Genomic DNA, 26,138 nt, shown 5'->3' with positions numbered 1-26,138 from the left:
ATTTCCTCCACTGGCCCTTTGACAAGAAAAATTTAGAACCAAGCACAATCAAAAGGTTACTGCTCCATGACCACTGACACCTTTCATCATCATAGAAGAGAGGATGTTAGACAAAACAAAGACTTATCCGACCTCCTCTATAACTTTGATTGTACAAAAACATTGGCTCTGTGCCCAAAGTGGAACTATCATGGGTACTAACATGGCTGAACAAAACACCATTTGAACTGCTTTCAAGGGCATCTTTGGCTCACCTTTGATACAAGACCTGATCCCTTATCACATTAGTGACGGCAGATAGAATCAGCAAAATACATCTATCAGGGGATCTATATTTACGTTCAGTTCCAACAAGATGGGTCAGTTTCACTTATGATGGTTCCTCATTCATCACCAAGAAGAGGCTTCCATCCGTGGGTGACCAGTCCTTTTTTTATTGAAATCATTGTTTACTTTGGACATGTCCACTCAAGGCCACGAATCCAGTATGAATCTGTCTCAAAAGAAAGAGCTGTTATGTCGAGGGAGATCATGCCCATTTTTACTTCACAAACAGGGACAAGACAATATCAGAGTGCAGACCCTTTTGTCCTGGATTAAGTGGGCTATTCGCTCTGCATATTGAGAAATAACTACAACTCCGATGAATTTGTTACACAGTTTGATTCATGAGGTTAAAGCAGTTACCACAAGCATCACCTTTGACCAGCACTGTTCTCTAACTGATATTATCCATGCTGTGGGATGGGAGTCCACATTCTCCAGTTTTTACTTTAGAGATCTTTTATCACAGAGGGCTCAACTTGATCTTGAGGACCTGTGGCACAACAGACCACCTTTCCAGGTCATTCGACAGCTTCATAAGATGTGGCCTCAAACCTTTTGCTGGATTTTCCCTTTCTGAAACCTCTCCTTGACAGATGGTGTATTCTCCAGTGGGGTTACCTAGAAGCTGTCTCATATACCTTGGGGGACTGGAGATTACATCTGCGGGGTTAGGGGATGTTCCTCCCTCCACCTCTTACCTTTATTCATAAAATATTATGGCTGGGTAATGTATTTAAAGAAGAAACACATTTTTGTAGTAAAATATGTTTCTTCATGAATACTTACCCAATCATATTACACATGTACTCTCCCAGCCTGCTTGTAGTTAAATTGGTATAGAGAACATACCTTATGCTCCAGTAGTAACAGAGATATTTATGGGTTTTGCTGCAAATCCCTGTATCAAGGGGGGATCACTGTCTGACCACCACTTAGGTTGGAGTTGTGAGGTAGTAGTAGTTCTCATAGGGTATTATCATTGGGTTAATATTTCTGAAGAAATGTATTTTACTAGAAGAAAAAAAATTAGTTTCTCTGACCTGAGAATATTATTACACTTTAAATAGGAATATTTCATTCTGTGAGGATTATACACATTCTACAGTCATTTCCTAAGTTTTAAAGTCAAAGTTGTGATGAATGTATTTCATAAATTCTTTATCTTTGGAAAATATAGGTGATATTATTGTTCAAAACAACTTGTCACCAAAACATTTATTTTGGCATTTTTGTTCATGTTTATCAGTAAATGCATTGTATCACTGTCTGTCCACACCCTTGCTTAAGCTTGTTTTTAAAGTTTTGTATCATACACTCTTTTCAGCCAAGACTGTGCTGATGCCCTGAATGAAGCTATTGATAATAGGGAGGAAGGGATTATGTTGAAAAACCCTGAATCTGTATACAGACCCAGCACTCGCAAAGGTGGCTGGCTCAAAGTAAAACCAGAGTATGTTGGTGGGCTAATGGATGAACTTGATGTCCTGATAATTGGAGGATATTTTGGTGTCGGTTCTCGGGGTGGTATGATGTCACACTTTCTGTGTGGTGCAGCTGTGCCATCAGAGGATGGGAAAGAACCAAAACTTTTCTACTCTTTCTGTAAGGTATGAAACCTATAGTAGTTCAAGTATAGAACACCTTGCCTAATCCAACTCTGTAGGTAATGTGAGTATATGACACCTTGCCTAATCCAGCTCTGTAGGTAATGTGAGTATATGACACCTTGCCTAATCCAGCTCTGTAGGTAATGTGAATATATGACACTTGCCTAATCCAGCTCTGTAGGTAATGTGAGTATAGAATATCTTGCCTAATCCAGCTCTTTTGGTAATGTGAGTATAGAATACTTTGCCTAATCCAACTCTGTAGGTAATGTGAGTATAGAATACCTTGCCTAATCCAGCTCTGTAGGTAATGTGAGTATATAACACATTGCCTAATCCAACTATGTAGGCAACGTGAGTATATTATACCTTGCCTAATCCAACTCTGTAGGTAATGTGAGTATAGAATACCTTGCCTAATCCAGCTCTGTAGGTAATCTGAGTATATAACACATTGCCTAATCCAACTCTGTAGGTAATGTGAGTATATAACACCTTGCCTAATCCAACTCGGTAGGTAATATGAGTACAGAATACATTGCCTAATCCAGCTCTGTAGGTAATGTGAGTATATGACACCTTGCCTAATCCAGCTCTGAAGGTAATGTGAGTATAGAATACCTTGCCTAATCCAGCTCTGTAGGTAATGTGAGTATAGAATACCTTGCCTAATATAGCTTTGTAGGTAATGTGAGTATAGAATACCTTGCCTAATCCAGCTCTGTAGATAATGTGAGTTTATGACACTTGGCCTAATCCAGCTCTGTAGGTAATGTGAGTATAGAATACCCTGCCTAATCCAACTCTGTAGGCAATGTGAGTATAAAATACCTTGCCTAATCCAGCTCTGTAGGTAATGTGAGTATAGAATACCTTGCCTAATCCAGCTCTGTAGGTAATGTGAGTATAGTATACCTTGCCTAATCCAGCTCTATAGGTAATGTGAGTATAAAATACCTTTCCTAACCCAACTCTGTAGGTACTGTGAGTATAGAATACCTTGCCTAATCCAACTCTGTAGGTAATGTGAGTATAGAATACCTTGCCTAATCCAGCTCTGTAGGTAATGTGAGTATAGAATACCCTGCCTAATCCAACTCTTTAGGCAATGTGAGTATATGACACCTTGCCTAATCCAGCTCTGTAGGTAATGTGAATATATGACACTTGCCTAATCCAGCTCTGTAGGTAATGTGAGTATATAATACCTTGCCTAATCCAGCTCTGAAGGTAATGTGAGTATAGAATACTTTGCCTAATCCAACTCTGTAGGTAATGTGAATATATAACACCTTGCCTAATCCAACTCTGTAGGTAATGTGAGTATATAACACCTTGCCTAATCCAACTCTGTAGGCAATGTGAGTTGAATACCTTGCCTAATCCAGCTCTGAAGGTAATATGAGTAAATAACACCTTGCCTAATACAGCTCTGTAGGTAATATGAGTATAGAATACCTTGTCTGATTCAGATAAGTTAGTAGTATAAATTACCTTGTCTTATGCAGCCCAGTAAGCAGTGTGAGTATAGCATACCTTGTCTAATCAGTCCATTACGTCGTATAACATACCTTGTCTAATCCAGTCCAGTAAGTAGTATAGCATACCTTGTATAATCCAGTGCAGTAAATAGTATAGAATACCTTGTCTAATCCAGTCCAGTAAGTAGCATATCATACCTTGTCTAATCCAGTCCAGTAAGTATTATAGAATACCTTGTCTAATCCAGTACAGTAAATAGTATAGCATACCATGTCTAATCTAGTACAGTAAGTAGTATAGAATACCTTCAGCTCTGATTCATTTCAGTAAGTAGTATAGAATACCTTGTCTAATCCAGTCCAGTAAGTAGTATAGGATACCTTGTCTAATCCAGTCCAGTAAGTAGTATATAATACCTTGTCTAATCCAGTCCAGTAAGTAGTATATAATACCTTGTCTAATCCAGTCCAGTAAGTAGTATATAATACCTTGTCTAATCCAATCCAGTAAGTAGTATAGCATACCTTGTCTAATCCAGGCCAGTAAGTACTTTATATGACTAGATAATAGCTGTTGTTTAGTGACATGAAATGGTTAATTTGTTTGCTTTATAGTGACATTGTTTATAAACAGTTGGAGGATAGCAGCTATCCTAGACAATTAGGGGATTTCTAGTAGGTGTGTCCAAAGGTTAGTAGGTGAATCCTACAATATTTCCATTGAACTCAATTTATTTTTGAGAAGACAGACTTGGAAAACAAATAAAAAGATTCATGTTTATCCTTTGGGTGAATTTATCTATTTTATTTTCATTGAGTATATCATTGATTGCATGACTGCAATTCATGTGATTCAATTTTTTCTTGGTGAGACAGATATTTACATAGTTTATTCTCATTTTTCATACACTTGTACCATTTTTTAAGTCCAAATGATCAAGTAGGTTTACTTGATTGAACAGGGTCATTTCCCTGGAATTCACTCAAAGGTTGAAGTATTTATTTTGATTCAGTGATAAATATTATTAAGCCATCTTGTTAATGAATTTGAGTGGTAGTCACTCTGAATTATTGAAATATACAAATTGTTGGACATTTATAATTTCAAAAACATGCAAAGGTGACGTCTCTTGTTGAAATCGGTATTGTGTGATAAAATTTGCTGCATAACTTGTATACCGTGATAAATGAAAGAAGAACAACAAGTCTCTGCAGTTGTATTTTCCGTTATAAACTAGATTTATTCCAAATAGTGTAACCAAGAAAATTGTCTTTTTTTTGACTGAAGATCTACTTATGTAAAGAGGTTTGAAATTACCAGCGTTGAATCTGTGACTAAAAACCATTTGATCGGGTGAAAATGGCATTATACTGTGGCCATTATACAATCAGTCCTGTCCCATCACAGGCATGTCCTATTACTCTTGTAACATTATAGATTTGTCCCTTCACTCTTATAACATTATAGATATGTCCCATCACTCTTGAAATATTAAAGACATGTTCCATCACTCTTGTAAAATTATAGATATTTCTCATTACTCTTGTAACATTATAGATATGTCCCATCACTCTTATCACAACACAGGCATGTTCCATCACTCTTGTAATATTGTAGATATGTCCAATCACTCTTGTAACATTATAGATATGGCCCATCACTCTTATAACATAGATATTTCTCATCACTCTTGTAACATTATAGATATTTCTCATTACTCTTGTAACATTATAGATATTTCTTATCACTCTTGTAACATTACAGATATTTCTCATTACTCTTGTAACATTATAGATATGTCCCATCACTCTTGAAACATTACAGATATTTATCATTACTCTTGTAACATTATAGATATGTCGCACCACTCTTGTAACATTATAGATATGTCCCACCACTCTTGTAACATTGATATTTCTCATCACTCTTGTAACATTATAGATATATCCCACCACTCTTGTAACATTATAAATATGTTCCATCACTCTTGTAACATTATAGATATGTCCCATCACTCCTGTAACATTATAGATATTTCTCATCTCTCTTGTAAGATTATTGATATGTCCCATCACTCCTATCACAACACAGGCATGTCCCATCACTCTTGTAACATTTTAGATATGTCCCATCACTCTTGTAATGTTATAAATATTTCTCATCATTCTGGTAAGATTATTGATATGTCCCATCTCCTATCACAACACAGGCATGTCCCATCACTCTTGTAACATTTTAGATATGTCCCATCACTCTTGTAATGTTATAAATATTTCTCATCATTCTGGTAATATTATTGATATGTCTCATCGGTTGTATCACAACATAGGCATGTCCTATCACTCTTGTAACATTATAGATATGTCCCATCACTCTTGTAACATAATATGTCCCATCACTCTTGTAACATTATTGATATGTCCCATCAATCCTATCACAACACAGGCATGTCCCATCACTCTTGTAATATTGTAAATATGTCACATCACTCTTGTAACATTATAGATATGGCCCATCACTCTTATAACATAGATATTTCTCATCACTCTTGTAACATTATAGATATTTCTCATTACTCTTGTAACATTATAGATATTTCTCATCACTCTTGTAACATTATAGATATTTCTCATTACTCTTGTAACATTATAGATATGTCCCATCACTCTTGAAACATTACAGATATTTATCATTACTCTTGTAACATTATAGATATGTCACACCACTCTTGTAACATTATAGATATGTCCCATCACTCTTATCACAACACAGGCATGTCCCATCACTCTTGTAACTTTATAGATATGTCCCATCACTCTTATCACAGCACAGGCATGTCCCATCACTCTTGTATCTTTATAGATATGTCCCATCACTCTTGTAACATTATAGATATGTCCCATCTCTCTTGTAATGTTATAGATATGTCACATTGTTCCTATCACATCACAAACATAACCTTTGATTTAAGCATCAAATAAATTTGGTTTTGAAAAGCTAAGATTCCTTAGTCCACAAAACATGAAGTAAAAGGAATCAACAGTTGATGTACTTTTGTCCAGTAATCTAGTAAAGTATTCAGTGCGGTGGGTTTTCATGCAGTCTATGTGTTCATTGTGGTGGGTTTCATGCAGTCTATGTGTAAATCACAGTATTTCTTGGTTTGCAGATTGGATCAGGATATTCAAAGAAGGAGCTAAGAGATTTTAACAGCAAGCTAGCTGAACACTGGCAGGCATTTGACAAAAGAAGACCTCCATCCTGCATTGAACTGGCCCCTGGCTTCAAAGAGAAACCAGATGCATGGCTTGAACCATCTAAATCTGCCATTGTCCAGGTTTGTATCATCTCACCAGTGTTAGCTAAGTGTGAGAGAGAGTTCTAGTAACAGTGACTTTCAGATTAATTCCCCTTCCCCCAACAGGTGGCCATCTATATCATTGATGTTTACTAGTTTTAAACTTTTACTCAAACATAAACAGTTCCTCTGAGGATCCATTGAAATTTATAATACTTTTAGACCATCCAACATTTCTTTTAAGTGATGTAAGTCAGAAGGTTGATATACCTTGTGTCTATTCCATTGACTTTGTGTATTCATATCTATTGCCCATCATTATTGTCTATTGTCCAGTGACTTTGTGTATTCATATCTATTGCTCATCCTTATTGTCTATTGTCCAGTGACTGTGTATTCATATCTGTTGCCCATCATTATTCTTTATTATCCAGTGACTTTGTGTATTCGTATATATTGCCCATCATTATTGTCCATTGTCCAGTGACTTTGAGTATTCATTTATGTATTGTATGCACTTTTTATTCTCTGTCATTTTAGAAATGTCAATCAGTTACAAGAAATACAAGTGCATTAAAGATTACTGAATAAATGTGCCTTGCCTGCATGAAATGTGCATTGTCACACTCATGGGGACATGTACCTTGCCTGCATGAAATGTACATTGTCCCACTCATGCCATATGTGCCTTGCCTGCATGAAATGTGCATTGTCCCACTCATGCAATATGTGCTTGCTGTGGGCAGAAAATTTATGGTCCAATGTGATAACAAGGCAGTCAAATGACCAAGAGAAAACGGTATGCTTGAAATTGTCCCAGCATAAAGTGTTCAGTATCCACACAGATTAGCTGAATTGTTGGCCAGTTGTGTGGGGGATGTTCAGATGCTGCCCCAACTCTGGCAAAGTTGCTTACTATGGTACCCACAGCAATGTTTTTTCTTCTGAACCCACTGAAGCTAAATCAAGCAATCGCTCACAAGGTCTTCAACATTGTCCATGAGTGAGATTTGGAGGAAGCTGGGACTGTTTTTAACACAGTTCTGCAGCCCTTTGGACATATGTCCCCACCCCTGATCATGCATTGACTTAGTGCCATCGAAACTGGGCATTTAGGATTACATTCCAACTTTTTTGTTGTTGACAGAACTACTGTTTGTTTCCCAGTTTTGGCATGATACATTTATCAAGTGACAATCGTTTCTGATAGATCAAGAAGGACTTTCAATTGTTAAACCAGCAGAAAACACTTCCAGTACTCTTGAATACTGCTGCAGCTTTAACACAGGCAGCCATTCCAGACAATTGGACTGCATTCAAGTCCATAAAAAAATGGCTGAAAGGTCCATTAGAGTGTCTGTTTGAATTATTAAAAAGCATCTTCTTCAACTGTACAAAGATAATATGCAGCAAACAGGTGATTTATCTGTGGTAGGGTGTCTTCTTCATGTGATCTAGAAACAGCTGGTGCATCATATCATGTAAACATGGTGGACATTTCAGTATCTCAGGCAGTATCTATTGGCCAGATTACACGTGTTTTCCACTTCTTTTACACAATCTTTGGAAAAGCTTACCATGTCAGTAAGTCAATCTAAATCTTGACTAGTTCTTGTTGAGTCAGGCTGTTGAAAATATATTTCAATCAAATAGTGTTTTCAGCCTGCATTTGGCACTCAATAAATTCCAGGATGCCAGCCAGCATTAGGCTCTCTCAAACATCACAGTATCCAGAATCATTAAGTGAATTCCAGCCAGTCCACACTGTGCCTAGCAGCATGTGTACACACATACTTATTGGTAACTACAGCCCTTTTACTGATCTCTGGAATGGATTTACAAACAAAACTTATCAACCATGGTGGCAATCAGATTGTAGCAAAAGGGAATTACCCACATTTGGCTAGCATAGTAACTGTATCTTAATTTCAGTAGGCCTTCTCCAAATACAAAAACATTGCCAAGGTCTATTAGTTTAGAAGACCTGAATTTGGTAGGCCATCTTCAAATACAAGAACAATATGCTTTGATTTAAGATGGTAACTTTACCATTGAAGCATGGAGCTTTGCAACTACTCCAGTACCCCCCCACTATTTGCAGAACCTAGGAGATGCACATGCATCATTTTCTTAAGTTTACTGACATGTCACACTATTGCACCTTAAGTTTACTGACATGTCACACTATTGCACCTTAAGTTTACTGACTTGTCACATTATTGCACCTTAAGTTGACTGACTGGTCACACTATTGCACCTTAAGTTTACTGACATGTCACAATATTGCACCTTAAGTTTACTGACTTGTCACATTATTGCACCTTAAGTTTACTGACTGGTCGCACTATTGCACCTTAGGTTTACTGACTTGCCACACTATTGCACCTTAAGTTTACTGATATGTCACACTATTGCACCTTAGGTTTACAGACTTGTCACACTATTGCACCTTAAGTTTACTGACTTGTCACACTATTGCACCTTAAGTTTACTGACATGTCACACTATTGCACCTTAGGTTTACTGACTTGTCACACTATTGCACCTTAAGTTTACTGACTTGTCATGCTATTGCACAATACATTACAAAGTATAATGGCACTCCCAGGCCACTCACCATTGTGTTATAATAGTGTTCATTGTAACATACAGTGTAAGATTTAGATAACAGAATTCAACAAAATTCAGTACATATCATCCCCTTAGCCTCATAAAGAACCTATTGCTTTGAGAGTCAGTAACTCCAGGATCAGAGTCACTAAAATTAGATCTGAGTTATAGCATTTCACTTGATACATGACACTTTCTACATGTGCTCCCCTGACCCAAAAAGACCCCTAGTTGGAAATGTGTACATTAAAGGTCAATGTCACAGTTACTAGAACAGATATATATTTAATTTTTCCCTTTCATTCCAGGCCAGAAAATGAGTTCTCTCAAACCTATTTCAGTGACACTTGGTTTATATATCTTATAATCTTTTTATCTAAGAAAGAGCCCTTTTTGAATAGGTTGTCAGCAGCTACAAGGTCAAGTGCAAGGTCAGTGTTGCTAAAAATAGTTTTTTCCCTTGCATTGCATTTGTGGGCAGTAACTGAACTTCTCTATAACTGATTTCAAGGAAACTTAGTACATATGTTTCCCTTTAACCAATAAAGAACTGTTGGAACCGTGTCTTTACATTCTGTGTTGTAATATCTACTCAAAATTATACAGTAGAAAGTACATTAAAGCAGACTAACACTATAGTGACAGGGTATCATGTACTATTGGTAGTACTCTTGGTTTTGTTAAAGTAGACCAACCTTATGGAGCCACCTCGGATGCGGGAGGTCACGGGTTCTAACACCGGCCGAGTCATACCAAAGACTTACAAAAATGGTACTAACAGCTGCCTCGCTTAGTGCTCAGCATTAAGAGGTTAGTGTTAGGACTGGTTGGCCTGGTGTCAGGATAATGTGATTGGGTGGGACATCATGCTACATGTCTGCGGCATGTTGTCCCAGTGCTGAACATCACTATAAACTGTCACACTGCAGACATTATAGCGATATGACTGAAAAATTGTTAAAGCTGCGTTAAAAATCTAAATCACTCACTCACTTGCTAACATTATGGAGATAGGTATCATGTGCTGTTGGTAGTACTCTTGTTTTTGTTAAAGTAGACTAACATTATGGAGATAGGTATCATGTGATGTTGGTAGTACTCATGTTTGCATTAAAGGAGACTAACATAATGGAGATAGGTATCATGTGCTGTTGGTAGTACTCTTGTTTTTGTTAAAGTAGACTAACATAATGGAGATAGGTATCATGTGATGTTGGTAGTACTCATGTTTGTATTAAAGGAGACTAACATTATGGAGATAGGTATCATGTGATGTTGGTAGTACTCATGTTTGCATTAAAGGAGACTAACATAATGGAGATAGGTATCATGTGCTGTTGGTAGTACTCTTGTTTTTGTTAAAGTAGACTAACATAATGGAGATAGGTATCATGTGATGTTGGTAGTACTCATGTTTGTATTAAAGGAGACTAACATTATGGAGATAGGTATCATGTGCTGTTGGTAGTACTCATGTTTGCATTAAAGGAGACTAACATAATGGAGATAGGTATCATGTGCTGTTGGTAGTACTCTTGTTTTTGTTAAAGTAGACTAACATAATGGAGATAGGTATCATGTGCTGTTGGTAGTACTCTTGCTTTTGTTAAAGTAGACTAACATTAATGTGGTAGGTATCATGTGATGTTAGTAGTACTCATGTTTGCATTAAAGGAGACTAACATAATGGAGATAGGTATCATGTGCTGTTGGTAGTACTCTTGTTTTTGTTAAAGTAGACTAACATAATGGAGATAGGTATCATGTGCTGTTGGTAGTACTCATGTTTGCATTAAAGGAGACTAACATAATGGAGATAGGTATCATGTGCTGTTGGTAGTACTCATGTTTGCATTAAAGGAGACTAACATAATGGAGATAGGTATCATGTGCTGTTGGTAGTACTCTTGTTTTTGTTAAAGTAGACTAACATAATGGAGATAGGTATCATGTGCTGTTGGTAGTACTCTTCTTTTTGTTAAAGTAGACTAACATAATGGAGATAGGTATCATGTGCTGTTGGTAGTACTCTTGTTTTTGTTAAAGTAGACTAACATAATGGAGATAGGTATCATGTGCTGTTGGTAGTACTCTTGTTTTTGTTAAAGTAGACTAACATGGAGATAGGTATCATGTGATGTTGGTAGTACTCATGTTTGCATTAAAGGAGACTAACCTTACGGAGATAGGTATCATGTGCTATTGGTAGTACCTTTGTTCACTCATGAAATACTGGAAATATTTTGATGCATCTACAAATATTTTCTCTAGTATCAGTTATTTTAATGGGTCTTAGTTTTTGTGTTTTGCAAAAACAAGACAATTTCAATAGTATTTGATTTCATGGCTTTACCTGTCACAGTTTGCATATTTGTAGGTATTTAGTTTCATGGCTTTACCTGTCACAGTTTGCATATTTGTAGGTATTTAGTTTCATGGCTTTACCTGTCACAGTTTGCATATTTGTAGGTATTTTATTGCATGGCTTTACCAGTCACAGTTTGCATATTTGTAGGTATTTTATTGCATGGCTTTACCAGTCACAGTTTGCATATTTGTAGGTATTTAATTTCATGGCTTTACCTGTCTCAGTTTGCCTATTTGTAGGTATTTTATTTCATGGCTTTACCTGTCACAGTTTGCATATTTGTAGGTATTAGTTTCATGGCTTTACCTGTCACAGTTTGCATATTTGTAGGTATTTAGTTTCATGGCTTTTCCTGTCACAGTTTGCATATTAGTAGGTATTTAGTTTCTTGGCTTTACCTGTCACAGTTTGCATATTTGTAGGTATTTAGTTTCATGGCTTTTCCTGTCACAGTTTGCATATTTGTAGGTATTTAGTTTCATGGCTTTACAAATCACAGTTTGCATATTTGTAGGTATTTAGTTTCATGGCTCTACCTGTCACAGTTTGCATATTTGTAGGCATTTAGTTTTATGGCTTTACCTGTCACAGTTTGCATATTTGTAGGTATTTAGTTTCATGGCTTTACCTGTCACAGTTTGCATATTTGTAGGTATTTAGTTTCATGGCTTTACCTGTCACAGTTTGCATATTTGTAGGTATTTTATTTCATGGCTTTACCTGTCACAGTTTGCATATTTGTAGGTATTTTATTTCATGGCTTTACCTGTCACAGTTTGCATATTTGTAGGTATTTAGTTTCATGGCTACATTTCTACAGCTAGTATCTTAAATAGGTTATGGTCACCGTCAGGAAAATGTCACTCTTAAAGATCATGGTAATGCATTAGTGGATCGTAGGGCCTCATCAATCAAGCCAATTCATGCTTGCATTGATAATTGTACCTTGTGCCAAAATTTGAAAGATTGGACCTAATTATCAGAGGTTTTGAGAATCTGGACTTAGTTGATTAATTTCAGGATCATTTACCTGACCTGTTCATGCATACCAATAGACTTGATTGACACAATGTTGATTCAGTGTTTTTTCTGAAAATCAGTGCTATGTGAGCAGTTGCCTTTTAATGTGAATAATAATTTCATGAATTTACTTGCCTTACAAAGAGAATGTCAAATGTTTACATAAATTTATGTGTAAGTTCTATTTTAGTGAATAATAATTCCATGAATTTGCTTGCCTTACAAAGGGAATGACAAATGTTTACATATGTTTAATTGCCTTACAGAGGGAATGACAGATGTTTACATATATTTATTTGCCTTACAAAGGGAATGACAGATGTTTACATATATTTACTTGCCTTACAAAGGGAATGACAGATGTTTACATATATTTACTTGCCTTACAAAGGGAATGACAGATGTTTACATATATTTACTTGCCTTACAAAGGGAATGACAGATGTTTACATATATTTATTTGCCTTACAAAGGGAATGACAGATGTTTACATATATTTACTTGCCTTACAAAGGGAATGACAGATGTTTACATATATTTACTTGCCTTACAAAGGGAATGACAGATGTTTACATATATTTACTTGCCTTACAAAGGGAATGACAGATGTTTACATATATTTACTTGCCTTACAAAGGGAATGACAGATGTTTACATATATTTATTTGCCTTACAAAGGGAATGACAGATGTTTACATATATTTACTTGCCTTACAAAGGGAATGACAGATGTTTACATATATTTATTTGCCTTACAAAGGGAATGACAGATGTTTACATATATTTATTTGCCTTACAAAGGGAATGACAGATGTTTACATATATTTACTTGCCTTACAAAGGGAATGACAGATGTTTACATATATTTACTGTGTATATGTTCTATTTTAGATCAAAGCTGCAGAGATCATTACCAGTGACAAGTTTAGAACAGGGTACACACTGCGATTTCCACGTGTGGAAAGTTTCAGAGACGATAAGGCATGGCATGAATGTATGACAGTAGCAGACATAGAAGATTTGAGGCAGGTAAGTCATCATTATACGCTTCATTCACACTTGCAGTTAACTCCTCAATTACTCCAGTTTAAATTACACTGGAGTAGATTTTGTGTGCAGGAACATGAACACCCAAAAAGATCAGTTAATCTAGGGTTATTTATTGTGGAATAAATATATGGTTTCACACCCAAGTAACTGCACCAGTTGTAGATGATTCTATCTTATGAACATGAAGTGATGCAACATCAGAATTGTCTCCATGTAGTCTCATGCAGAGTTCACTGCATGTTGTCTCCTGCAGAGTTGTCTCTATGGAGTTTTGTGCAGAATTGTCTCATGGAATATCATGCAGAATTCAATTCATAGAGTCTCATGTAGAGTTGTCTTTATGGAGTCTCATGCAGAATTGTCTCCATTGAGTATAATGCAGAATTGTCTCCATGGAGTATCCTGAAGAAATTAACTCCATGAATTATCAAGCAAAATTATGTCAATGATGTATCATGCAGATTTGTCTCCATTGAGTCTCATGCAGAATTGTCTCCATGGAGTATAATGCAGAATTGTCTCCATGGAGTATTATGCAGAATTGTCTCCATGGAGTATAATGCAGAATTGTCTCCATGGAGTATCTTGAAGAAATTAACTCCATGGATTGTCAAGCAAAATTATCTCCATGATGTATCATGCAGATTTGTCTCCATTGAGGCTCATGCAGAATTGTCTCCATGGAGTATAATGCAGAATTGTCTCCATGGAGTATTATGCAGAATTGTCTCCATGGAGTATAATGCAGAATTGTCTCCATGGAGTATCTTGAAGAAATTAACTCCATGGATTATGAAGCAAAAATGTCTCCATGGAATATGATGCAGAATTGTCTCCATGGAGTATCATGCAGAGTTGTCTCCATTGAGTCTCATGCAGAATTGTCTCCATGGAGTATCTTGAAGAAATTAATTCCATGGATTGTCAAGCAAAATTGTCTCCATGGAGTATCATGCAGAATTGTCTCCATTGAGTCTCATGAACAGTTGTCTCCATAGGCGTATTTGTAATCATATTTAGATGACCTGGATTGATTTTCAGGGCATTAAAACAACTTAAAATTTTGTACCAATATTTAGCTCATGTTTCATTTGTCATGCATTATGCATCCATCAACAATTGTTACTGCTCTAAGTCCATATTTTGGATCCCAATTTTAATTGTACTTGGAATGTGGGTTGATATCATCATTGTCTTGGGCAAAGTTCAATAATGAGTTAGTTCCATGCATATTAATGAGTTAATTCCATGAAGATTAATGAGTTAGTTCCATGCATATTAATGAGTTAGTTCCATGAAGATTAATGAGTTAGTTCCATGCATATTAATGAGTTAGTTCCATGAAGAATAATGAGTTAGTTCCATGCATATTAATGAGTTCCATGCATATTAATGAGTTAATTCCATGAAGATTAATGAGTTAGTCCATGCATATTAATGAGTTCCATGCATATTAATGAGTTAATTCCATGAAGATTAATGAGTTCCATGCAGATAATTGAGTTAGTTCCATGAAGATTAATGAATTAGTTCCATGCATATTAATGAGTTCCATGCATATAAATGAGTTAATTCCATGAAGATTAATGAGTTAGTTCCATGCATATTAATGAGTTAGTTCCATGAAGATTAATGAGTTAGTTTCATGCATATTAATGAATTAGTTCCATGCATATTGATGAGTTAATTCGATGAAGATTAATGAATTAGTTCCATGCATATTAATGAGTTAGTTCCATGAAGATTAATGAATTAGTTTCATGCATATTAATGAGTTAGTTCCATGAAGATTAATGAATTAGTTCCATGCATATTAATGAATTAAGTTTCATGAAGATTAATGAGTTAAGTTTCATGAAGATTAATGAGTTCCATGCATATTAATGAATTAGTTCCATGCATATTAATGAGTTAAGTTTCATGAAGATTAATGAGTTAAGTTTCATGAAGAATAATGAGTTAGTTCCATGAAGATTAATGAGTTAGTTCCATGAAGATTAATGAGTTAGTTCCATGCATATTAATGAGCTGATCTTGCATCTTTTTGATACCACTATGGAGGCCATATTTCTGATCTAATTGTGGTCAGAATAGGAATATATGTTTATATCATTAACTCTTTACCTCATAGAGTGTATGGCTTTGCAGGCAGCTGATATACATGTACCAAAGCTACACAGTGCAGTGCACTATAAACTGAACATCTGTTTCCTATTTGACTCAGTACACATAGGACTGCCAGTTAACTATTACAGCAGTGTAGTATATGTTACATTCAGCATCAGTTGTAAACATGTTACATTTTTGGTACACATCTATTATGTATAGAAAGATTTAAGAGTAAAATCTGATTGTTATAGTTGTATAATTATTTTTCATTGAAGAATTTTTCTGTGTGCTTTAAAATCTTGAGAGATCTTGTTCTCCATGAAGCCAGTGAAGCCATGTGTCCAACGGTAGCTGCCATTTCTCATACTCAGAATTTACCAGTACTCTGTCTACATCACTAAATCACCTGAATTTGATAAATTAAAAAAGCTCATTAATGCCTACATCAACATCAGAGCCTTTACCTATGTTACTGTAGTTTTTATAGTCATGATTGTAATCTTGCAAACTCCAGAAAGTACTTAACAAAATCTGCAGCCTCCATTTTGGAGAGTGGAAAATCTGACCCAGTTACTTTAAATAGCAGATTACAACTACAACTTAAACAGGGATCACATGATGTGTCGTAATGGTCATTCATATCAATGAATGTAGTATTTAATAGGGGGTTTTCCCCAAAGGTGGCGCTGCAAAAACCAGCTCAGGATGGTCGATGTTTGCAGCAGGCATCCAAACATATCTCCATGAGAATGATGTAGATATGTCAAAACCCACTTTCATGAGAATGGGGTAGATGCGTCCAAAGGTGCTTACATGAGAATGGGGTAGAGGTGTCCAAAGGTACTTCCATGAGAATGGGATAGAGGCGTCCAAAGGCATTTCCATGAGAATGGGGTGGAGGTGTCCCAAGGCACTTCCATGAGAATGGGGTAGAGGCATCCAAAGGCACTTCCATGAGAATGGGATAGAGGCATCCAAAGGCACTTCCATGAGAATGGGGTGGAGGTGTCCAAAGGCACTAACATGAGAATGGGGTGGAGGTGTCCAAAGGCACTTCCATGAGAATAGGTTAGAGTCATCCAAAAGGTGCTTGCATGAGAATGGGGTGGAGGTGTCCAAAGGCACTAACATGAGAATGGGGTAGAGGCATCCAAAGGCACTTCCATGAGAATGGGATAGAGGCATCCAAAGGCACTTCCATGAGAATGGGATAGAGGTGTCCCAAGGCACTTCCATGAGAATGGGGTAGAGGCATCCAAAGACACTTCCATGAGAATGGGGTAGAGGCATCCAAAGGCACTTCCATGAGAATGGGATAGAGGCATCCAAAGGCACTTCCATGAGAATGGGGTGGATGTGTCCAAAGGCACTAACATGAGAATGGGGTGGAGGTGTCCCAAGGCACTTCCATGAGAATGGGGTAGAGGCATCCAAAGGCACTTCCATGAGAATGGGGTAGAGGCATCCAAAGGCACTTCCATGAGAATGGGATAGAGGCATCCAAAGGCACTTCCATGAGAATGGGGTGGAGGTGTCCAAAGGCACTAACATGAGAATGGGGTGGAGGTGTCCAAAGGCACTTCCATGAGAATGGGATAGAGGCATCCAAAGGCACTTTCATGAGAATGGGGTAGAGGCATCCAAAGGCACTTCCATGAGAATGGGGTGGAGGTGTCCAAAGGCACTAACATGAGAATGGGGTGGAGGTGTCCCAAGGCACTTCCATGAGAATGGGGTAGAGGCATCCAAAGGCACTTCCATGAGAATGGGATAGAGGCATCCAAAGGCACTTCCATGAGAATGGGGTGGAGGTGTCCAAAGGCACTAACATGAGAATGGGGTGGAGGTGTCCCAAGGCACTTCCATGAGATTGGGGTAGAGGCATCCAAAGGCACTTCCATGAGAATGGGGTAGAGGCATCCAAAGGCACTAACATGAGAATGGGATAGAGGCATCCAAAGGCACTTCCATGAGAATGGGGTGGAGGTGTCCAAAGGCACTAACATGAGAATGGGGTGGAGGTGTCCAAAGGCACTTCCATGAGAATAGGTTAGAGTCATCCAAAAGGTGCTTGCATGAGAATGGGGTGGAGGTGTCCAAAGGCACTTCCATGAGAATGGGATAGAGGCATCCAAAGGCACTTCCATGAGAATGGGGTGGAGGTGTCCAAAGGCACTAACATGAGAATGGGGTGGAGGTGTCCAAAGGCACTTCCATGAGAATAGGTTAGAGTCATCCAAAAGGTGCTTGCATGAGAATGGGGTGGAGGTGTCCAAAGGCACTAACATGAGAATGGGGTAGAGGCATCCAAAGGCACTTCCATGAGAATGGGGTAGAGGCATCCAAAGGCACTTTCATGAGAATGGGGTGGAGGTGTCCAAAGGCACTAACATGAGAATGGGGTGGAGGTGTCCAAAGGCACTTCCATGAGAATAGGTTAGAGTCATCCAAAAGGTGCTTGCATGAGAATGGGGTGGAGGTGTCCAAAGGCACTTCCATGAGAATAGGTTAGAGTCATCCAAAAGGTGCTTGCATGAGAATGGGGTGGAGGTGTCCAAAGGCACTAACATGAGAATGGGGTGGAGGTGTCCAAAGGCACTTCCATGAGAATAGGTTAGAGTCATCCAAAAGGTGCTTGCATGAGAATGGGGTGGAGGTGTCCAAAGGCACTAACATGAGAAGGGGGTAGAGGCATCCAAAGGCACTTCCATGAGAATGGGGTAGAGGCATCCAAAGGCACTTCCATGAGAATAGGGTGGAGGTGTCCAAAGGCACTAACATGAGAATGGGGTGGAGGTGTCCAAAGGCACTTCCATGAGAATAGGTTAGAGTCATCCAAAAGGTGCTTGCATGAGAATGGGGTGGAGGTGTCCAAAGGCACTTCCATGAGAATAGGTTAGAGTCATCCAAAGGCACTTCCATGAGAATGGGGTGGAGGTGTCCAAAGGCACTTCCATGAGAATAGGTTAGAGTCATCCAAAAGGTGCTTGCATGAGAATAGGTTAGAGTCATCCAAAAGGTGCTTGCATGAGAATGGGGTGGAGGTGTCCAAAGGCACTTCCATGAGAATGGGGTGGAGGTGTCCAAAGGCACTAACATGAGAATGGGGTAGAGGCATCCAAAGGCACTTCCATGAGAATAGGTTAGAGTCATCCAAAAGGTGCTTGCATGAGGTAAAGGATTAAGACTAAGGCTGAGTTTTTTAATGAACTAGATTAACACAAATTATTGATGTGAACTTGCTTCTGACTGTTTCAGATTGTTAGTCCCCATGGAAGTCATTATTGTGGTCTGATTTTGATTGGACTTATATAATCAATATCAATGGACATGAAGAGAAACATTCAGACATGCAGCTGACTTTGGTTTTGTTCTTGAGATCCAAGCTTTATAATAACACTATCTGGTCATGAAAAGCCTGTCATGTAGCTGACATTGGCCCTCAGGATCTGCTCCTACCCTCAAAAGACTTTGTCCCTGAGTAATAGTTTTGGATATCCATCCTATGACTGCATATACACTTGCTGAGCATGTAAATGTATATGAGCAACGAAAATTGACCACTAGGCCTTAACTTGGAAACTGTAGAATCCCTGTTGTATAACCACATATAAATTGACCCTAGGGATACAGAGGCTTTTAGGGGTTGGGGTGATGTGGGGTAGTGTGGGACAAAATGGAAGTTTGGCTATATGTTTTACAAACATTTATGTTATTAAAAGAAGGTGGTACAGTCCAGCTTTCAGGTGAGGAGGTTTTAGTTCCTTCTGATTATCAGTCATAAGATGTTGTTACCACTGCTTTATTTGGTTCATGGTCAAAGAGGGGAACTTCTCGTTAATCACAGGGGCCCCGAGTGGCCGAGTGGTCTAAAGCGCTCTCTGTTACGGATCACTGCCATCTCACCTCTGCCTGCGTGGGTTCGAGTCCAGGATTCGGCAAATGTGGATATGTGAGAAAGCATGCCAGTAGCTTCTCGTGGGTCGGTGGTTCTACCCGGGGGTTTCCCGGGTTCTTCCTCCACCATTAATACTGGCCGCCATGCATAGCCTATCGTGTGCTGAAAAATGGCGTTAAACCCCACAACAACAACAACAACAACAACGTTAATCACACAAAAGTCATGCCCTTTATGTTTCTTTTATTCTTCCTTCTGATGTTTAATGTGAGAATAGACTGGTTTTGTTTGTATTGTACATGTATCCTCAGGGACCTAGAGTGAGAATAGACTGGGTTTTTTTTGTATTGTAAATGTATCCTTAGGGACCCAGAGTGAGAATAGACTGGTTTTGTTTGCATTGTACATGTATCGTCAGGGACCTAGAGTGAGAATAGACTGTTTTTTTTTTTTTTTGTATTCTACATGTATCCTCAGGGACCTAGAGTGAGAACAGACTGGTTTTGTTTGTATTATACATGCATCCTCAGGGCCTAGAGTCATGTAACTTCATTTATTTGTATGGAAACTGGGTAGAGTGAAATTTTTGATGGGTTGGGGTTGGCTCATGAAGACTTTTGGGGGAAATGAATTTAGGAAATTTTGCAAGTATTAACACAAAATAAGACACTGCATTAATTTTGTGCCATGAGCTGGTTTTATACACAATTATTAATATGTGACATGATAGTACCTGTACGGCACAAGAGTTTTAGATTTGTCACATAACAAAATTGTTTATATCTAACTATTCTATTCTCAGAACTAGATGCTTATAAGTTGGCTCTAACTACAAATTGTTCAGACCCAGATCTGCCATTGCATAATGTGTTGGCATATCTGGGTCTGTGTAGTTTGTTAGGAGCAATCAGTAGAACAAGACCCTGGTCTGCTTACTCAATAGGCACCCAAAAATTGGGTCCAGGTTGATCACAACTTATAAGTGGGTAAATATGGTATTTGAAAAAAGATTGCTGTCAAAATTGTTCCTTCTGTGCTTGGAAAGTATATTTTAAATGTTTATGGTTGCTAGGCTGTTCACTCGTAAGTTATAGGATGGTTTTGAGCATATTGGTAAACATTATGATGTCATAACTGTAAACCTTGTTGCAAGCATCTATTCAGAGCAGATGCTACATAGATGAATTTACTGGGTTTGCGCAGTTGTCCAGTAAAGAGTTTCACATAACAGTTCCAGCTGTCTTTTTCTAAGTGTTAGATGAAAATGCTTGGTGTTGTGGCAGAGAGTGGGTGTATGCTATGATTTTATAATACCTATAGATCCTTGCTTGTTATGATAAAGTACTTAAATATGATAAAGTACTAGATACGATAAAGTACCATTTTTTCATGCTTTTGATGTTATGACATTTATAAATACTTGCTTGATATGATCTTTAAGTATTCACAACTGCAAAGGTACAGTACAATTGAAATTGAACTTACAAAGGTAGTGAGCTTTTTTTTCAAAAAGTTCAGCTTCTGACTATATGCTGTTGATGATGGAAATGATAAACTGTTCCATGAAATACACTTGTAATGGAAGAGAGTCATCCAAAGATGGTAAATTTCTCAGAAATGATGGCACAGAGTATTGTCTCTTGAATATTCCATTAACCATAAATGTATGCATTCGTTACACATTCACTTTGAACACCTTGACACCATTATGCTGTTTTATGGACAGAAATCAGGTGGAAAGTTAGCTGGAGGATACATGGAGTTGGGAGAAGATGATGAGGGCCCAGCTAAGAAGAAGAGACGTGTTGTTTCCAGGGCAGTTAGACCCACACTGGCGGCCCAGTTCAGAGCTGCTGATATATCATCTATACAACAGGTATGCCTACAAACATTCATCCACTGATGATGGTTATTTGATCAGTGGAACAAAAAGTAAAGGTAAACTTTACATAATCCAGTCATTGTTTGCATGAGTTTTGAGTATGTGTAGTAAATATTGAAGTGTAGAAGATATTTGGTTATGTAATGTTCCTTGTCTGACTATATGATCTAATAATTTGAACCACATGCCCACCTTAACAATGATAGCATACTGTTATTATTATTATTATTATTATTATTATTATTAGTATTATTATTATTATGAAAGATGTTGTTCAAGATGTTGTATTAAGTAACAATTTATTTAACTCCCCTTATACTATCAAATACATAAATCTTTAGTAGCCAGTTAGAGTAAATAGAGGACATTTATGTTTTCTGAGTAGATTTAATGAAACATTTTACTCATAAAATACAAGATGGTTCCTCTTCACAAGTGAAATATTTCCTTATATTTACTAAAAAATAGTTGTTTTTTTAATTATATATTGACTTGCATCAATCAGTTTCTCCATTCTCTGCCCTTGTAATTACCAATAAATTATTACATCATTGAAAAGAAGTTCCAAAATTTCAGAATGATTTTTGGACAGTAGCTTTTAACAAATTTAGCTTGTACATATAATGCTTTAAATTGTGTATTTTGTCAAATTAATTACCATTAAAAAGATTTTTTTCTTTCTTCATTAAAATGTTTCTTGTAAAGATTGAACATTATTGGGGTGGGGATTGTTATTGCTACTTCTCCTGAATATTCTTTCCTTTCTCTCCCCAGATGGATACTCACCATACATATTGAACTCACATAGTCAATTGACACACAATATGCAATTAGTGACAAATAAATGGGTAGTATATTTAATGATTCAGTCTTTAATAGGTAATATGTTTAACTTGCCAGCTAAGTTTTCCCTGCTTTCTGTTTGGATTGATATTTTTAGCATATTAGCCCAAATGCTCTTTTTTGAAGATGTGCTAGCTTTGCTATGTTTTTATCATTTGAATTACCCCATACTGTATTACAGTAGTCTAAATAGGGTTGTATGTAACTGTTATAAAATAGTTTTCTGTGCCTTTCAGGGAGAAAATGTCTTATCCTACTAAGAAGCCATACACTTGAATTAACTTTGTTTAGTGATATGTTTTATATGTTCAATCCATGATAGGTTATTATCTATAAAAACACCAAGTAGTCATAATGACAAACCATTCGAAAATTTATCTTTCCTTGTTAGACATAGTTCATAACTGTCAAGATTTGTTATTTTCTCTCATGTTGAGATAAGTAATATTTTAGTTCTACCAGTATTTACTACCATGTTGTTGCATGTATACCAGTTGTCCAGTTTGTTAGGGCATCCTGGCAAGAAATTTCCAGTTTTTGCTTTGTGTTTTTGATATCTGATAATGTTGTGTCGCCTGCAAAGAGATCTGTTTTGATGAAGTTGAGTCCCCCAGTAAAAGTGGTAGGTCATTAATAAATAGTATATATAGTAATGGACCTAGAATTGAGCCTTGTTGGACTCCATATCTAAATGTTACAGATTCTGATAAAACAGCATTTATATAAACTTAGGGTTTTCACTAGAAAACTTCTTCTGATTGGCCGATTTCATGTCCAATATGGATAAAACAGTGGCTAACTTGAAAGTATTGTCACTTCTCTTTTTAATGGATGGTTGTATCAACATTGTGTTATAACTAAGCAACTTCTTATGATGTCTAGTTGGTCCTGATCGTGCCATTCCTGTATGACTGCCACATCTTGAAAATCTTGTCATCACTATATTTTCTGAATGAATGGTTGTATCAGTACATGGTTTTCACTGAAAGGCTCCTAGTTGGTACTAAAAAAACATTGTGACAGTCTGATATCTAAGTATAGCTATCATGGTAATCATCTTGAAAACCTTGCTATCATTGCTCAGCCAAAATGGAAAATGGAAAGACATATCAGTGTGAGGTTAGCACCAGAAGACTTCTTACGATGCATGTTGGTCCTCATTGAAATTGGACATACAGTATGTTGACCACAGTAGCTAACCTGAAAATCTTGTTTTTGCTGAAGGAAATCCATGATGGTTTCAACACTCCACATTGAAAAGGAAGTAATTTTGTCGTATTTAATTTCAGCCAGTAGAGTTTAAGTCCCTCGGAGAGACTGTTGTTTTTGTATGTTTGCAATTTGAATAAGGATAAAGGATAATCTTTGTGACCATATAGCTACAGGTAACTGTAAAGTGTAATAATAATAATAATAATAACAATAATAATAAATAATATAATAATAATAATAATAATAATAATAATAGTGGTAGCAGTAGAAGTTGTAGTAGTGTCTGTCACAGATCAAACTCTTATGTTAACATCTATTAATAACCAGGTTTCCATTATTGTTAATAATAGTTGTAATAATTTCTAGGTATCCCAAGTTTTTGAGGGGAAGGAGTTCTGTATTATTAATGGACCTCAAGTTTGTTCAAAACAGGACCTGGAGAAAAAAGTGATAGAGTTCGGAGGCACTGTTGTACAAAATCCAGGTACAGTGTGTTTACAAAATGATGCTTGTATAAATGTATCAGCATATATGCATTGATACTGATAGAGTGTATTTGTGTGTAAATGTATCAGCATACATGCATTGATACTGATAGAGTGTATTTGTGTATAAATGTATCAGCATACATGCATTGATACTGATAGAGTGTATTTGTGTGTAAATGTATCAGCATACATGCATCGATACTGATAGAGTGTATTTGTGTGTAAATGTATCAGCATACATGCATTGATACTGATAGAGTGTATTTGTGTGTAAATTTATCAGCATACGTGCATTGATACTGATAGAGTGTATTTGTGTGTAAATGTATCAGCATGCGTGCATTGATACTGATAGAGTGTATTTGTGTATAAATGTATCAGCATACATGCATTGATACTGATAGAGTGTATTTGTGTGTAAATGTATCAGCATACATGCATTGATACTGATAGAGTGTATTTGTGTGTAAATGTATCAGCATACATGCATTGATACTGATAGAGTGTATTTGTGTATAAATGTATCAGCATACGTGCATTGATACTGATAGAGTGTATTTGTGTATAAATGTATCAGCATTGATGCATTGATACTGATAGAGTGTATTTGTGTGTAAATGTATCAGCATACATGCATTGATACTGATAGAGTGTATTTGTGTGTAAATGTATCAGCATACATGCATTGATACTGATAGAGTGTATTTGTGTATAAATGTATCAGCATACATGCATTGATACTGATAGAGTGTATTTGTGTATAAATGTATCAGCATTGATGCATTGATACTGATAGAGTGTATTTGTGTGTAAATGTATCGGCATACATGCATTGATACTGATAGAGTGTATTTGGGTGTAAATGTATCAGCATACGTGCATTGATACTGATAGAGCATATTTGGGTGTAAATGTATCAGCATACATGCATTGATACTGATAGAGTGTGTTTGTGTATAAATGTATCAGCATACATGCATTGATACTGATAGAGAGTATTTGTGTGTAAATGTATCAGCATATATGCATTGATACTGATAGAGTGTATTTGTGTGTAGATGTATCAGCATATGTGCATTGATACTGATAGAGTGTATTTGTGTAGGACAAACAACATAGATCCTAATCTACCGACACACTTTGTGATGGCAGATGAGAGTCAGTATTCTTATATATGTAGCAAACTAAGAGTTAAAACCCACAAATTGAAGGATGCTCTTGTGGAAAACAGCAGACACAGAGCACAAGAATGCTTTCAAAAGGTGATGCTACAAAAGAAATAAAAGCCAATAATATTAACGAAACATTGGACCAGAGGGATACTTATAAAAAGCAAGAGTAAAATAAGATTAAATGACTTATGTATCTATGTATTTCATTCACATTAGATTGGTTTGATTTGAAACATTTACTAGATTTTCAAAGATTAGATAGCAAGGAACAAATTTATAGTACAAGTCACATGGGTCATGTAGGCATTTAACACAGTTTAACTATTTCAGTAATGGGTGTAATTTTACAGAATTTGATTCTACATACCATTAAGTGGTAAGTGTTCACTTCATTTGGATTCTTATACATCCATATTCCTTTGGAAGGTCATTATTTAGATGCCATGAGAGATGCATACGCCAAAATCAATGTTAAAGTACGTAGACATTTTTGGACGAAATGAACTTCAAGGTATGATCCATACAATCCAGACTGAATTTTGTGTGCTAGGATGTCTCAATGAAAGCTACGCATATTGATAAACAAATTTGTACTTCCCTTGATTGTGACAATTCCACTCGACACACTCTTCTTTTGACCCAAGTTTAGTACATGGCCACCATTGTAAAAGTCCATAGTGATAGATAAGTTTTGTCTGGATGTTTCTTGGCGACAGTTAAGGTGCAGAGCATTCAGAAATCAAGATTGAATAGACTTTGGTTAAAGAAAGTT

The 26,138-nt window shown here is 36.8% G+C and overlaps 1 protein-coding gene across 1 annotated transcript in view; it reads left to right on the top strand.

Annotated features, from left to right (window-relative positions):
- Window positions 1-26,138, top strand: part of LOC149806325 (DNA ligase 4-like) — a 108,641-nt gene that overhangs the window by 55,273 nt on the left and 27,230 nt on the right. The window contains exons 9-13 of the mRNA XM_089951622.1: window positions 1,652-1,934; window positions 6,586-6,753; window positions 13,604-13,741; window positions 21,496-21,645; window positions 24,073-24,190. Of these exons, the coding sequence (XP_089807748.1) occupies window positions 1,652-1,934; window positions 6,586-6,753; window positions 13,604-13,741; window positions 21,496-21,645; window positions 24,073-24,190 (857 nt within the window). The remainder of the gene's footprint in view (window positions 1-1,651; window positions 1,935-6,585; window positions 6,754-13,603; window positions 13,742-21,495; window positions 21,646-24,072; window positions 24,191-26,138) is intronic.

Source organism: Sinohyriopsis cumingii, chromosome 1 (genome assembly GCF_028554795.1).
Source record: "Sinohyriopsis cumingii isolate HCF-2022 chromosome 1, ASM2855479v2, whole genome shotgun sequence".
Classification (NCBI taxonomy): Eukaryota; Metazoa; Mollusca; class Bivalvia; order Unionida; family Unionidae; genus Sinohyriopsis; species Sinohyriopsis cumingii.
This window is presented reverse-complemented; position numbering and strand designations above follow the sequence as displayed.